At 41.6% G+C, this 15,484-nt stretch overlaps 1 protein-coding gene across 2 annotated transcripts; it reads right to left on the bottom strand.

Moving 5' to 3' along the window:
* Positions 1-38: 38 nt before the first annotated feature.
* On the bottom strand, positions 39-14,800 carry CLXN (calaxin). Of its 2 annotated transcripts, none has more exons than XM_067291696.1 (6): positions 14,732-14,800; positions 14,184-14,339; positions 12,149-12,253; positions 10,403-10,554; positions 1,914-2,018; positions 39-264 (listed from the first exon to the last, which is right to left on the bottom strand). In XM_067291696.1, exons 1-6 carry the CDS (start codon positions 14,736-14,738, stop codon positions 214-216), a joined length of 576 nt encoding a protein of 191 aa, XP_067147797.1. In that variant the 5' UTR covers positions 14,739-14,800; the 3' UTR covers positions 39-213. The 2 variants fall into 2 exon arrangements, with proteins under 2 accessions (XP_067147797.1, XP_067147798.1); XM_067291697.1 differs by having other exon boundaries at positions 14,681-14,741.
* Between the last annotated feature and the right edge of the window lie 684 nt (positions 14,801-15,484).

The following is a 15,484-nucleotide window of genomic DNA, read 5'->3' as shown; positions in this document are numbered from 1 at the left end:
AATCTGTTACTTGCATAGCTGTAGCAATCTTCTTCTGTGTGCTTCTCATGAAAGAACTGTATTTATATAATGTAAGCAGCCTCTATTTATTCAGTAGCTTTTACAGTAAAGGAACATTAAAATTTAGTAAGTTTTGAATTGTTCCTGCTTTTACTGTGTCAGGAAGAATCATTAAGAAAAAGAATTCTTACAACAGTATTCCACCAGTTGGTGCTACAGTTCATTAGTTTCCTGGAAAGTTTTCAGTTCAAATGCCATACTGCTCTGTTTAAAAAAAAAAAAAAAAAAAAAAAGTCAGTAACTAGAGGATTTAAGTTAGTCAGAAAATGGTGCTAAACTGAAACTTGTAAGCAAATAGAGTCCTCCTTAAACTTTAGGAGTATCTTAATTCCAATATTATTAAATTAGCGATGTCATCACTGAGAGATCAGTCAGAACATTCAAAGACATCATTACTCTCCAGTAGGAAAACTTGCAAATTACTACTTTTTTGGACCACAAGTTTACATATTTGTGTGTGCTTTAAGTCAAATGTCAAGAGTGGAAATGTTCTTGCTGTTCAGTTGTAGACCTGCCTGCGTTTTGTTCATGTGAAGCTCATAACTGAAATCTGTTTGTTACTTTTGGGGCTTGGAAGGATATGTAAATAGAGTTCTCCTTTATAATAATGAAATTAGAGACCCAGTAAATATGCAACAGTCGTGTAGGGTACAGAATAGAGACACAAAGAGGGGAAGCGTGAAACAAGCTGAATGGCTGCCATGATTTGCCTGAACTATGTACCAGCTTTATTACCAACTTTGACAGAAGGTAAGTCATTTCTCTGTGCCTATTAGAGAACATCAGTTTTGTTCAGAAAACTTTTAGAAGATTTTCTAATTATTAATTTGGTATTAAAAGAGGAAAAAAAAAAGTAGTAGTTAACTTGAAATTTCCCAAACTGCTCAAAGTCTTGACAGTCTGCCAAGAGAAGTCTAACGTTTTGGAAACGGGTGCTCTGCAGGGGACCAGAGATTATATAGCCTGCAAGTCAGGGCTCCCAGACTTTTTTCTGCTGTCCTCCAGCCTGCCAGACAGGGGAACTGGCAGGAAATGTAGGTTTCTAGCAAATGAAAACTTGCCTTGTTTTCAACGGTCTCTCAGGACTTTTTCGTTTCTACAGACCACTGCATGTATTTCAAAATTTTGTTTTTCATCTCTATTAAGGCACAATTTACAGTATTTAAAACTGAAATTCAATTCAAATAGAATAATGGTTGTTGGATTAGGAAAAAGTTACTCTCTCTTCATTTCTAACCAATTTGACTTAATACTAAGGAAATGAGCCTGTCCTAAACTAGCATCTTTCAAAAAAAGGTTACCTCAGAATCAAACTAGATGTATTGCTAATAAATAAAGCCCAGTTGGATGGAATTTAAAGATGGCAATATCACACTCTGAGATGGAGAACAGTGTGAAGATAATTTTTGCAGAAAGTCACACTACTGTCTACCTAAAGAGGCTATAAGTGAGGTGATTGATAGCAGTGACATTGAAGAAAGAAAAATAAAAGTTGCATTTCTGAAGAGCTTTCAGATAAACTTCAAGAGAATGGTCTCATTTTTCTTGTTTTCAGAGGGTGCTTATTTAGGATCATTCATTATATTGCTGTCCTGGGACAGCAACAGCAACAAGCACTGCCTAACTGTGTTCTTTTTATATCCTCTGGTATCAGTTTTTGACTGTTTAAGGAAGCATCTGTGCCTGTGAAAGGTAGATATGAACTCAGCATATGCCTGTCTCACAGCTGGAGCAATTTATCAGTTGAATTCAGGAGGCCCCATGTAATGACACCTAATACCAAAATATATACATCCCCTTAACAGTGACAGAGAAGCTATTTGCATGTTCTTTTTAACTCAAAGCTGATATACCTTTATGTCTGGCAAACATGGTCCAAAGGCTTCTAAGAGAAGATTTTCATCTCTTACAGCTTTTTCAAAGTCCAAAAAAGAAAGCTTGCCATCATGATCATAGTCCTACAAAAGGAGGAAAACATTTTAGCAAAGGATGGTTACTTGAGGTAGCTGTAATTTTTTTTTTTAAAACATATTATTTACATGGATTCTATTCTTGGTTTGAATGTACCAAGAATGTACTTGTTATGGAAACTATTAGGCTCACTGGCCTCCATAACAGGGTCCGACCCTAGGTTCCCACTGAGGCAGAAGTTCGAAGTCAGATTGGAGAGAAATAAAATTTAATAATACACATGTGGTAATTACAGCTTGAGCTGGGTGCCTCTGAAGAGGGACCCCGAACAAAGAAACCCCTGGGCAATTATACCCTTACAATCTAAATTCCCCACCCCTTAAGCGATAGTTTGGACCAATAGTAATAATTAGGTCTGGGTTCTTCCCCTTCTTCACTGGGCCCTTTCATTGTCTCTAGGCAGGCTGCTGCTTTTCTTATCTTCAAGGTCTGCTACTCCCGCTGTCCATGTAACATGTGCCTCTTCAGAGGCACCCAGCTCAAGCTGTAATTACCGCATGTGTATTATTAAATTTTATTTCTCTCCAATCTGACTTCGAACTTCTGCCTCAGCGGGAACCTAGGGTCGGACCCTGTTATGGTGGCCGGCAAGCCTAACAGTTTCCATAACAGTTTGGCACCCCAGATGGGACCCTAGGCAACCACTGTCGGGGCCTCTCATCTCCAAACAATCATCTGGCGCCATCGGGTGAGTTCACCTGGGATCTTTGGTAACGGGAGGCACCGAGAGGGTGAGTCTTAAATTCCTGCCTAAATTCTAAATTCTGGTTTGGTAACAAAGTGCACTGTAAGGAGTATGCAGGCTGATCACCGTAAGGCGTACCAAGTAAGGGGTACGTAGGCTGATCACTGTAAGGCGTGCCAGGTACTAAACTTCAGGGAGAGTGGGTTCGAGTCCCACTCCCAGGATTTGAGTGGGTTTGAGTCCTGCTCCCAGGATTTGAGAGGGTTCAAGCCCCATCTCACTCCGACTGGAAGGGGGGAGTGTGCAGCCTGATCAGTGTAAGGCGCACCGCAAGACTAACTTAGAGTTACTGTGACTAGTGTGAGTGTGGATACCGGTACTGTGACTAGCGTGTGTGTGTGTGCATGACCTGGGAACCGAAGGGGCACCCGTCGGCTGACAGAGCTGCCCACTACGAAGGGACAGCAGTCCTAGCAGTTAAAGACTCAGGTGGTGTGAGTGCGGTTCCCAGAGAGTGAGAGAGAGAGAGAGTGATCACACCAGCTGCAGGGGGGAAAGAAAAGAAAGAAAATTTTTTTTCTCAGAGTATTGAAAGTAGCGCAGCTGCTAAAACGCTTGTGGAAACTGCTCCACCCTATGCACTATCCTCTGCTTCAACTTCTCTATACTCCCCCCCCCTTGCCTTCCCCCTCTGCCTTTCAAGCCCCTTTGCACGTCATTCCTGTGCCAGGAGTGCCCCCGCCAGGTCCGGATGGGGTACCTCGGGTAGCTACAACGCGAATTTGCCGAGCCTGAGGGCCCCAAGATTTGATTGCATGGAGTCAACAAACTCCCAGGCTTAGAGAAGATCCAGAGAAAGTGTTACAAATTGTAAGAGGAATACTGCGGGCGTATGATCCTACATGGGGGGATGTGCAAATGCTCCTTGAAGCCTTGTTCACTCCAGATGAAAAACACTGACCTCTGGATGCAAACCGTCGCTGGGCAGAAGAGGGGGGTGTTCTGGCTGCTTGAAGGGCCTGGCCGATTGTGGACCCCGGGTGGAATTATAATGTAGAGGCAGATTACCAGCAGTTGCAATTAGCCAGACAAGGCTTAGAAGAAGCTATACGTTTGGCAGGACAAAAGACTGCGAATTGGTCTAAAATAAGGGAGTGTCAGCAACAACCTGAGGAACACCCCTCAGCTTTCCTTTCCAGACTATTTAAACAAATCAGAATGTTTGGAGGGGGGATAGACCCAGAAGCCGAGGCTAACAGGCCTCTAATGGTTTCTACATTTGTAGATCAAACGGCCTCTGACATTAAGAAGTATTTTTCTAAACATGTTCCTGACTGGCCAGGGAAATCTATGGATGAAATAGTACGCTTAGCCACATTTGTATATAACGGTCGAGATGAAGAGAAGGTGAAAGAAAAGAGACGACAGAAGAAAGAGGAAGTGAGCGTGTTAGCGGCTGTGTTAAGAGACGAGTTTAAAGAAACTAGAGGAAGGGGGCGAGTAAGGGTCAGAGGAGATGGACGGAACCAAAGCGAACGTATTGTACGCTTAGGAGTTAATGATTATTGCCATTCTTGCAGGGAACAAGGGCACTGGAAGCAGGAATGCCCAGTAAAGCCACGCATGCCCAGGAATAGAGGGGACAGCATGAGACAGTTGAGTACTGGGAATGACACCAGGCAATTCCCAGCCAGTCCACAATGACAGGAGATGGGAGACCCAGAAAATACTGTGGGAATTGGGGGTAAATTCATGGGATATAGATTTGGATTTCAGGGGGCAGGTAATGGCAAATATAGTAGGTTAAGAAATTCCCTTCTTAGTGGATACTGGAGCTACCCTTTCTCTTCTGAATTTTGAGCCTAAAGGATGTAAGTCATCAGATAAAATAACAATACAGGGAGTAATGGGAAAAGGCGAACAAACGTTAACTAAGCCCTTGTTGCTCACTATTGGAGGAAAAGGAGTGTGGGGACGTTTCATAATTTCCATGGATTCACCCTTTTGCCTTTTAGGGAGGGATCTCTTACAAGCCCTGGATACTCAGATCTGCTTACAGCCGGAAGGGATGAAATTAATAATAATGGGCTCATGTGTTCTGGCTGAGACACCAGAACCAGAGTCAACTAATCTGCAAATTCCGACAGGTTTAGAATCAGTTCCTGGAAAGTTATGGAGCTCTTCAGGAATGGATGTTAGACTATTGAAATCAGCTAGTCCAGTCTTGATCAAAACAAGGGGAGGATTACCTCCTGTGGTTAAACAATACCCTATCCCAAAGGAAGCAGAGAAGAGTATCCAAAAGCAAATTTATCACTATCTAAAATTGGGTATCCTTAGAGTTTGTGAATCCCCATACAACACTCCAATTCTGCCAGTGAGAAAAAATAGGCAGGATTCTGATGGCGACCCAGAGTATCGGTTTGTACAAGACCTAAGAGTTATAAACCAACATGTAATTGTTCCACATCCAGTAGTTCCTGACCCGTCAACTATATTACTACAGATACCTCACTGCGCAACTTATTTTACCGTGATTGATTTAATGGCAGCCTTTTTTAGTATACTGGTAGCTGAGGACAGCCAAGATCTTTTTGCCTTCACTTGGAAGGGACAACAATTGGCCTGGACTAGGCTAACACAGGGATTTACTGGGTCTCCAACTATTTTTTCACATATACTTAAAAATGATCTTGCAGATATCGAACTTCCAGGACATTCAGTGTTACTACAATACGTGGATGATTTGTTACTAGCAAGTAAAGATTACGAGACATGTTTGAAAGACACTATTTCTCTATGTAATGCTCTTGCTGAGAAAGGGCATCAAGCATCTCCGTTCAAGCTCCAGCTGTGTCAGCAAGAGGTAAAATATTTGGGGTTTATCTTGAAGAAAGGGGATTCCTCACATCTGCAGGGAGAGCACTCGCTAATGGACAAGAAGTACAAGAATTATTAAAGGTGATGAAACTCCCCAAAGAAATTGCTGTTATTTACTGTCCTGCTCATACAGAAGCAGCCTCTGATGTAGCTAAAGGAAATGACTTGGCAGACAAGACAGCTAAAACCGTTGCTAGACATTTTCTCCTTGTAGCCACTGCAGATCCAGTACGAGAATGGCCAGATGTATTGAATACAGCAGAAATGTATGAAGACATGCCACAGAAGAAGAAAGAGAATGGGAAAAAGTGGGAAGCGGTTCAAGACGAGAAAGGAATTTGGACTATCAGGGGTAAGCCCGTCCTTTCCTTAAGGTATTTACTTTTTATGGTTAGGTGATATTATGATCGTGGACATGGAGGAGCATTGACTGTCACCTCATGTATTGTACAAACCTGGGCAGCTCCCAAGTGCATGTGGTTGAGAAATGCATAACAACAACCTGCCCAACTTGCCAAAAATTTAACGATACTTATCCAAAGATTAACAGAGGAGGCCTCCCATGGGCTTATTTTCCATTCCAGTGTCTACAAATTGACTATGCTGACATGCCAGCAGCAGAAGGATTTAAACATCTCCTTGTGATAGTTGATCAACTAAGCGGCTGGGTGGAAGCCTTTCCTACCTGCAAAGCAGATACGGCTGCAGTGATTAAAGCCTTGTTAAAAGAAATTGTCCCTAGGTATGGAGTCCCAGAAACTATAGATTCAGATAGGGGTTCTCACTTTTCAGCAGGAGTTTTAGGGAAATTATATCAAATGCTAGGAATTCATAGAGAATTGTACAGACCTTATCATCCCCAGTCTTGAGGACAAATTGAGAGAATGAACAGAATTATTAAAAACAATTTAGCAGGGGTATGTACACAGACAAGTCTCAAATGGCCTAATGCCTTAAACTTAGTGCTGTGGGAAATTAGAACAACCCCTGGACAACCAGTAGGATTATCCCCAGCAGAAGTCTTATTTGGGCATCAATTGGCTATACCAGGAACTTATATCCTGGCTAAGACCAGCCTGTTGGATGGAGATGAACAGCTAACCCAATATGTTCTAGGTATGCAAAAAAGGTTTGAAAATCTTAAAATTATGTATATTTATTTGTGAGAGTAACACTATCAAAGCTCAAGACATTTGTCTTGATACTGAACAAAATGTTTGTCATTTTGAAATACATCCTGATGAAACCCCTGAAACTGTACTTGTATATATTGGAAAAAGGATGTGTTTGTATGAGAACCCTCCGTGATCTTATATCAGTAGATAACATTACTGTGTTATGGAAAATCAAGCTCGCCGGCCTCCATAACAGGGTCCGACCCTAGGTTCCCGCTGAGGCAGAAGTTCGAAGTCAGATTGGAGAGAAATAAAATTTAATGATACACGTGCGGTAATTACAGCTTGAGCTGGGTGCCTCTGAAGAGGGACCCCGAACAAAGAAACCCCTGGGCAATTATACCCTTACAATCTAAATTCCCCACCCCTTAAGCGATAGTTTGGACCAATAATAATAGTTAGGTCTGTGTTCTTCCCCTTCTTCATTGGGCCCTTTCATTGTCTCTAGGCAGGCTGCTGCTTTTCTTATCTTCAAGGTCTGCTACTCCTGCCATCTGTGCAACTTCTTTATCCCTCCAGCTTGGATCAGCTCTGGGGCCCCCTTTTACTTATCTAACTAAAAGTTCACAGCCCGAGGCCTAAGGCTTCAGCAAATTTAGCTACTAATGCTAAGCAAGTTATGCTAAGCAATTAATTCTAAACAGCTTCAGTTCAATATTCTCTAACAACTGTAGACACAAGTAATCACTCAAATATTGGTGTTTGTAATTTTACTAAAATTATGGGATGTGGCTTTAATTATTCAGCTCCTGTTGTGTCTTATCAATTATTACAATCTACTTATACCTTAAGTCAAGATTTATTGCCTACCCCCCTCGGAATGAATCTTACATTGGTAAAGAAACTACTACAACATGATGACCTGTGTCAACTGTTAAAACACATCCAAAACAATGGACAAAAAACTCTAATCACTGTTCATCATGATACAGAAGAGACACACCACATCTTGGAAAGAGTGAAGAAGGATGGAGAATATCATTGGTGGGAGACTCTTCTGGGATGGTCACCAACCGCAACAAGGATCTATAATCACATGTTGCACCCAGTAGTAGTTGTGTTAAGTTTAACCATGCTATGCCTATTGCTTACAACCATATTGTACATAAGAATTTGGAGAGTGATAGTACGCCTCGAAAGGCTTTGAGAACTCTGCTTAACATATTAGCAGGGATGCTTAATAAAAACAAAGGGAGGACTGTTAGAGAATATCGAACTGAAGCTGTCTAGAATTAATCGCTTAGCATAACTTGCTTAGCATTAGTAGCTAAATTTGCTGAAGCCTTAGGGCTCAAGCTGTGAATTTTTACCTAGATAAGTAAAAGGGGGCCCCAGAGCTGATTCAAGCTGGAGGGATAAAGAAGTTGCACAGATGGCAGGAGTAGCAGACCTTGAAGATAAGAAAAGCAGCAGCCTGCCTAGAGACAATGAAGGGGCCCAATGAAGAAGGGGAAGAACCCAGACCTAATTATTACTATTGGTCCAAACTATCGCTTAAGGGGTGGGGAATTTAGATTGTAAGGGTATAATTGCCCAGGGGTTTCTTTGTTCGGGGTCCCTCTTCAGAGGCACCCAGCTCAAGCTGTAATTACCACATGTGTATTATTAAATTTTATTTCTCTCCAATCTGACTTCGAACTTCTGCCTCAGCGGGAACCTAGGGTCAGACCCTGTTATGGTGGCCGGTGAGCCTAACAGTTTCCATAACAGTACTAATGTACTTTAGGCCAACAGTTTCTGCTCAGAGATCTGTATAATTTGCCTCTGTGTAAGGCATAAAAGGTGGAACTGTCTCTTATGTCTTTGCTAACAGAATTCCAGAGAAAGCAAAACTTAACACTGGGAAGAGGTTGAGCTGAGAATCGTGTGGCCATATCTCAAGCACCATTACACTGAGATAAAAATGGGGACTTAAAAGTAGGAAAAAATGGTAAAAGTTTGTAAGATATATCCTGTATATGTTTTTACATCATGAGTGTAACTGCACCCTGTTCATGAAACTGAAGATGGTGGTGCACGCTGATTCCAGCCCCCTTCATTCTTACTGCAGAATCTCAGAATATCCCTCTGGGGGGAAAAAAATCCTTGTGTTTTTAGTATTTCTGCAACTTGAGAACCTTCCATTTCTATGGACATGGAGGCTTAAAATACTGACTGAAGTTACAGTGATCAGACTTCTCTGAACCCTGTAAAATTAAGGCTTTAGGTGAAGCTAAATATGGGGGGGATACGGTCAGTGTGCAAGGCACAAGACCAACTGTAAGTTCTGAAAATCAAGCCCTGAAACTGTCATAGCTGGTAAATAACATGCAGGGAGCATAGGCTCTAATGGCCAAAAAAGCACAGGCAAGCTGCTAGGTAGGTAGGTAGAGTCCTGAACAGGAAAGCCTGTCACTGGGTGCTTAAGAGAAACTGAGAAATGGGTATGCTCTACAGTATACACTCCTCAGCACAGGGAAGAGCATGGCACGAGCATGTTCATTACAAATACTCTAAGTATGAAAATTGTCTTTTTTCATGCAATTGGACATGCTTTTAATCATGATGCAATTGTACCTACAGACAAATTCTTTTTCTTCTTTGAGTGATGGGCTCCACATAGATTCCTTTCTGGATATCTAACTAGTAGTTGTTTAGTTATTTGAGATGGGCAGCAATATCCTGCTCAGACAATTGTCCAGCAACCAAATCAGGTCTGGACATTCTTCAAAGACTTCTCAAGCTCTTGTGGAAAAGCTAATATAGGAGTACATGTTCAACTTATTATATGTTCTTATGTATAGGAGGATTTCATGAGGTCTAGAGGATACAGCTCAGGCTTGGACTTACACAGCTCATTTACCAGCTGCCTAGAACATGAGAGTGTTCATTTTGGATGCAATCTAGGAAAGTTGAGTGCGCAGGTGCCCCAAAGATTAGCAAATTGCTAAGTGATAACTTGCTTTCTGTATGAGACAGTGGACTCAGCCCTGTGAAGAACAAAGGGTAAGAGCTGCGGGTCAGCTGAAATAAAAAGATGGGGGATTGGAGAGCTGATTTGAAGAGAGATTTTTGTAGTAGGAGGGGAAGGGATGTTTCTTGACTCCATGAAAATGTTGAAACACAGCCCCTGGCTAATTTGGGTAGATTGATCATGTTGAGACAAGTTTTACATGAATAACCCTTGAGGTTACTACTCTAATAGAATATATAAACTGCATAAATACTTTTAATGATCAATTGATAAAATACTTAAGAAGTTTACTTAATAATAAAGTTACTGGAGATGCCTAACACTGGAATGAATACAGATTATTCTTTCAAATTGTCTGCTTTTGCTTTGATGGGACATACATGTGTGTATGCACACACATGCACATATGTGTCCTAATGTATACATAAAGTTTATAACACATTGACATAATGAACTAGTATTTTTGTGTTAGGATACTGTACTGGGACTCACTAGATATGCATTACATTTCTGGATTTCCTTAGAAGGACTGTTTATCTGAAGTACATAATCAGCTCTGGCCTCCGAGTCCCATTGTAAAGCAGTAACTGAATCTTTTTTTACCTCATAGGAATGCTCTAAGGTTCAATTAACAGATATTTGAAAGACACTCAAGTATCACAATATGAAATTACTTACCATTTTCTTCAGTGTTATTTCCACTAAGTCCTTAATTCCCTCATCAGGATCTTCTTCTGATGGTTGTTTGAGCAGGCTATTTTTCAGCATATGAAACATTTCCTCTCGCGAAATGTATCCATCGCCATTCAGATCATAAACTTCAAAGCAGTCTTTTCAAAAGATAACTCAATTAAAATTTCATGCAAACTGTATCATTCACCATTAAAGCTGTCAGCTATAGACAGAAAATATAACTTGTGCTTTACACCATAGGTTTTCAGGCACATTCACCATATATAATATTTATATATAAATATATATCATATTTTGATACCGGTCAATTATTGCCTACTTACCCTTCAGAGTTAAAATCTATTTCTGTTCAGATATATAATATAATATACAATCTTCAGTTTACAGAAAATACAGTGACTTAGAGATCTTAACTTCTTTAGGAATAGTTATTTAGATTATAAACAAAGGTTCTACTTTAGAAGCCTGATTTCCCAAGGGTGGGATAAAGTGTTCATATTGGAAGGACTCTGAACCTACAAAATGCATCCAGATAGTTCAGAAGCTGGGTTAGAAAAGTAGAGGAAAAAGAAGAATGAGCTGTGCTAGCACAGAAAGGACAGATGAAGTATCCTTTAATGCAAAGAGAAAGTCTCTGTAACAGAACACTTTCAGTATGAGCGTCTTCATAATTTCTCTTCTTTCTATTTGTTTCTTCCTCCCTGGGAACACAAACTGATGACTGCATTAAATTTAACTATCTTTTTAAAACACAACTTCTTAGACAGTTTTGGAACACAGAGGTTTTCTCCTGCCAAAGACTACGCCTACACTGAAAAAACTGTACTGGCATACATTTTTAACTATTTATAACAGACAACACTGCTATTGCATTACACACCAGTATTCCTGAGCACCTACATCTACGTATTTCTGCAGATGTACCTTCTGCAGAATGCACATTCTGCATATTTTATTGCTTGTGGTTATACTGATGTACTGAGCTACATCCCAAGCACACATTCTAGTGGTGTGACATCCCAAGCTACCTTCCAGTGCAATGCTTTATGATGCCTTTATATAGTGCATTAGGGGTGGCTGATGCTGCAACCAGGGAACAATGGAGACAACGTGCTGTAATTCTCCTTTTTCTGCCATATCTTAGTTTTTTGACGCTTTATAAAATTCTAGACTTCTTGCAATTTTTCTCTGCCATCTTTCTCCACTGTTACTCTGGATGTTCTCATAATCACCTTGCAAACAGACTCACAGTTTTTATATCTGTGCTTCCAAGCTGAGGAACTGCTAGAATTAATGCAACTGCTGGTGTCTCCTCATTATGCCAGTGACTGAATGTTGGCATAGGTCTTGGTTGGCTTGAGGAAACTGTATTATTCAGCCAACATCAGCTTTGAGCTACATCCACTTATTTCTAATTTGTGTGTGAATATGGAAAGGTACATTTTGTCAAAACTATATATTGTAGAACAAGCTTCAGTTACAAAGATAGGTTTGCTTTGTCAGTGACAAATTAAGGTGGCAGCTATGATAACAGCAGTTTCCACACATTAATCTCAGAGAAGCATTTCAGAACTTAGTTCCATGGCATTAAACTATGGAGGAAAACTCCCAAATTACCAAATACCTTATAAGTGAAGAGTAAATAATAAACTAATTATTAAAGTGATGTGCAGTGTAATAGTCATAGGTTCAATGATTAATACTGAATACTGGCATGCAGATAAACCTTACATTTAATCTTTTCTTCTAATGTCCCCCGAAGAAATATCGATAAGCCTTCCACCCATTCCACCACACTGATGCAGCTGTCATTGTCTTTATCAAAAGCACGGAATACTGAGAAATGTATCAGATAAATTTTTAATTTATATAATAAGGAAACACAAAGTAGTATTTTCTTGAATTCAGCAAAAAATACGAGCACATTTTTGTCTGAAGCTATTTCTTTGCTTTCATCAAAGTATGATTAGCCTTCCTGGATCCTTCTAAGCCATAACAATGAAGGGGAGCCCACCCCCCAGTCTACTAATCTTCCACTCCATAGTCCTGCTGGGATAAGCTATTTTGTTTGATCTGCTGCTTTCCTGACTTATACAACTACAGGAAGTATGCTTTCATCAGGCGTAAACCAAACGGTCTACGTTACAGCATATTTGCATATAGTAGGGGATTTTAATTACTAGGCTTTGTCTCAAAAAATCTTGGAGAAAGTAATCCTACAAATAATGCACATTTATTTCAAATATACCAAGAAAAACAACCTTCTGTCTTACATATACCAAAGTCTTTTTTCCTCTCTCTTTCCTGTAATAAGAAATGTAACCTTGCAACTTCATTATCAGTACAGTCTGTAACATAGTAATTCAAATCCAAGATATAATGCAAAAACATCAGTTAACATCAATTACTAATTAGCATTCTAAAATGTTAATTAGTAAGTTGGCTACAGGAACACCTGTACACAGAAAGCTGAAATACTGTGCACACAGGAGCCAAACATTCCAGAACTGGAAATTAACAGGTTTGCCTTTGCAATCTTAAATCAGTCCCCTTTGTATGTAAGCATTACAATAGTCTTTAGGGATGGGTCCATGTACCATGTTTTCCAAGAGATACTTGACTTGCGGCATAAAACGGCATTCTCATTTAAATACATCCCCTGCTAGAAGAAAGGAGAAAGCTGAACCAAGTGGTGGCCCTTCTTGGCATGAGATTGAAAGGGATGGCAGACTCATGCCTCCTCCATAACCTCCACTAGAGAGGAGTCTTTACATCAGAGATTGTGCTTCTTCCACAGCACCTGCAAACGTGTGTATTTTATGCACCTTTGAAGACAATATACTTTCAAGTGCTGATGTTGGCTCACTATTCTCATCTAGCTCTGTGGTCTGACCAGTACCTTCAGTGCTGTTTACAGCACCTCTATTCCAGAAGCTAGTAACAGAACACCCTGCTGGGACCTTCAAGTCTGGGACAGAGCAGAGTCTGGCAGCAATGACTAGACCTCCCTGGGGAATCACGGGAGGAAAAAAAGGAAAGTGACACCATGCTGCCCTCTTCTGTCATGACATCAAGGATGGGATAAAAGCAGCCATATGATAGGAAAGTGACACCATGCTGCCCTCTTCTGTCATGACATCAAGGATGGGATAAAAGCAGCCATATAATAGCACTACCTCACCTGCACTTCTCCCTCATACAACAGTGTGAGCTATCCAAGACACAGGGCAAATTATTCCATATAAAGAAAAAAAGATACCTTTTATTCAGCAGCACCCAGGCCTAACTCTTCCTTTGCTGTACTGACATGGATGAGAGGACACCATTTTATCTAGGCATGCTCATCTACTGGCCTCCAAAAGCTTCCCATTTCCCCCTCTGGTCAACAATGTACCAATTTTCATCCCTCTATGGGCCACTTGGATACTGTTTGCAAATTGTGCACTCCATCCCTTTACCAACTAAACTTACACTTGCAACTGTGCAGTAACCTAGAGCTAATGTAGCAACTGCTCCTATGTAACTTTTCTTCTGTTCTGTCAACTTTTTCTACAGCCATCAAAGGCATTCTGTCAGTAATAAGGATCCAGTATTTTTGCAGGAACAAAAAAAGAGATAGGAGCCAGTATCAGATGATCTGGCAAGTCTCCGTAAAAAGTGTTTTAAAGACCACTGTTTGAAAATTGTCACCCCAAAATTAAAAAAAAAAACACCCAAAAAACAAAAAACCCGAAAGCTTACAATGTTTTAAGCCTATAACCCTCACCTCTGTCCATAATCATGTCATCCGTCATTCCAAACGTGCAATGCAGAATGTTTCTGAACATGTTACGATCTAAGCCAACTGCAGCAAATCGATCCCTCGACTCAGTCGCCAACGTGTGAAAGAGCTTGATGAGACATTCCACTTCCTTTTTATTAACTGCCCAATCAAAACACAAGCAAAAAGATTTCACATCCGAAGTTGCAAAAAATAAATTACAGGAACAGGGAAGCCACAGGACCCGGCCACGAGACATTAACCGGTTTCTGAAGTCACACAAGACCGATCCGCCCCCACCCCCGAACACCAGCTGCTCCTCAGGGGGCAGAGCGGGACGGGGCGGGGGGGAGGGGGGTTAATACACCCACAAAACGAGGACGGGGCAAAGAGCAGCGGAACACAACGGGGGGCCGCCGGGAGCAGCAACCGCCCCTCAGGGGCAGCCGAGGCTGGGCCGGTGCCCGCCGGTGGGGAGCGCGCCCGCCCCGCCCCGCCCTCACAGTGCTTGGCGGATCGGACCAGCGAGTCCGTCAGCTGCTGCAGCCTCTTACGGTTCATGGCGGCGGCTCAACCGCCCGCCGCCGCCGCGCGCCGCTACCGTGGCAACCGGTCACGCGAGGGAGGGCGGGCCAGTGGCCGGCGGGGGCGCGGCGCGGCGCGGCACCTCCCCCCGCCCCGCAGCATGGCGGCGAAGCGCAGGGAAAGCTTTGCCTGCGGAGGCGCCGTCAGGCGGCCGCACGCCGACGACTCCTAGTAACTGACTGCCTGAAACGGAGATGGCCGAGCAAGAAGTATTCCGCGGAAACCTCACAGGGCGACGGGGGAGCATATGAATAAAACCAGAGCTGTTAATCGTTGAGCCGTTTCAAGACTGAGCCCCAAACCCCACAGCTATATATACAAATATGTATATAGGTAAAACCATGGAAAACGCTTACCATAGGTAAAAGAATCAAAGTGGTATAAAGAAACTAATGGAACTTCAAACCTCTAAAAATGTTTCTGGAAAAAGCAGCTAAAAATTAAATACTACTTCTGTTGGTAGACAGAAATCAGTTAAACTATTTTTATATCCACATTGTTCATTTTCTACTTTCTCCCACTGCTCAAACTTAAAACATTCATCTAGGTGTCTTGTACCTTTTTTTCCCCCCTACTTTATTGTGTACTGAGAAGTTCTCTATTTACAATTTTTCTTTATGCTGGCCTGTTCTGCTTTCCTCCCCTGTGGATCCCAACCAAAAACATCAAAATCCCCACCACAGTAGTACAGGTTTCTTTGCACAGAATCAGTGACCCCAAAT

Source organism: Apteryx mantelli, chromosome 2 (genome assembly GCF_036417845.1).
Source record: "Apteryx mantelli isolate bAptMan1 chromosome 2, bAptMan1.hap1, whole genome shotgun sequence".
NCBI lineage: Eukaryota > Metazoa > Chordata > Aves > Apterygiformes > Apterygidae > Apteryx > Apteryx mantelli.
Note: the sequence above shows the minus strand (reverse complement) of the source record. Positions and strands in the feature narration are given on the sequence as shown.

Coding starts and splice junctions, on each gene's coding strand:
- CLXN (XM_067291697.1), bottom strand. CDS start 14,738: ATGAACCGTAAGAGGCTGCAGCAGCTGACGGACTCGCTGGTCCGATCC. Junction 12,254..14,183: donor TGACATGATTATGGACAGAG/GTGAGGGTTATA, acceptor TACATTTCTCAG/TATTCCGTGCTTTTGATAAA. Junction 265..1,913: donor CATGTTTGCCAGACATAAAG/GTATATCAGCTT, acceptor TTTTTTAAACAG/AGCAGTATGGCATTTGAACT.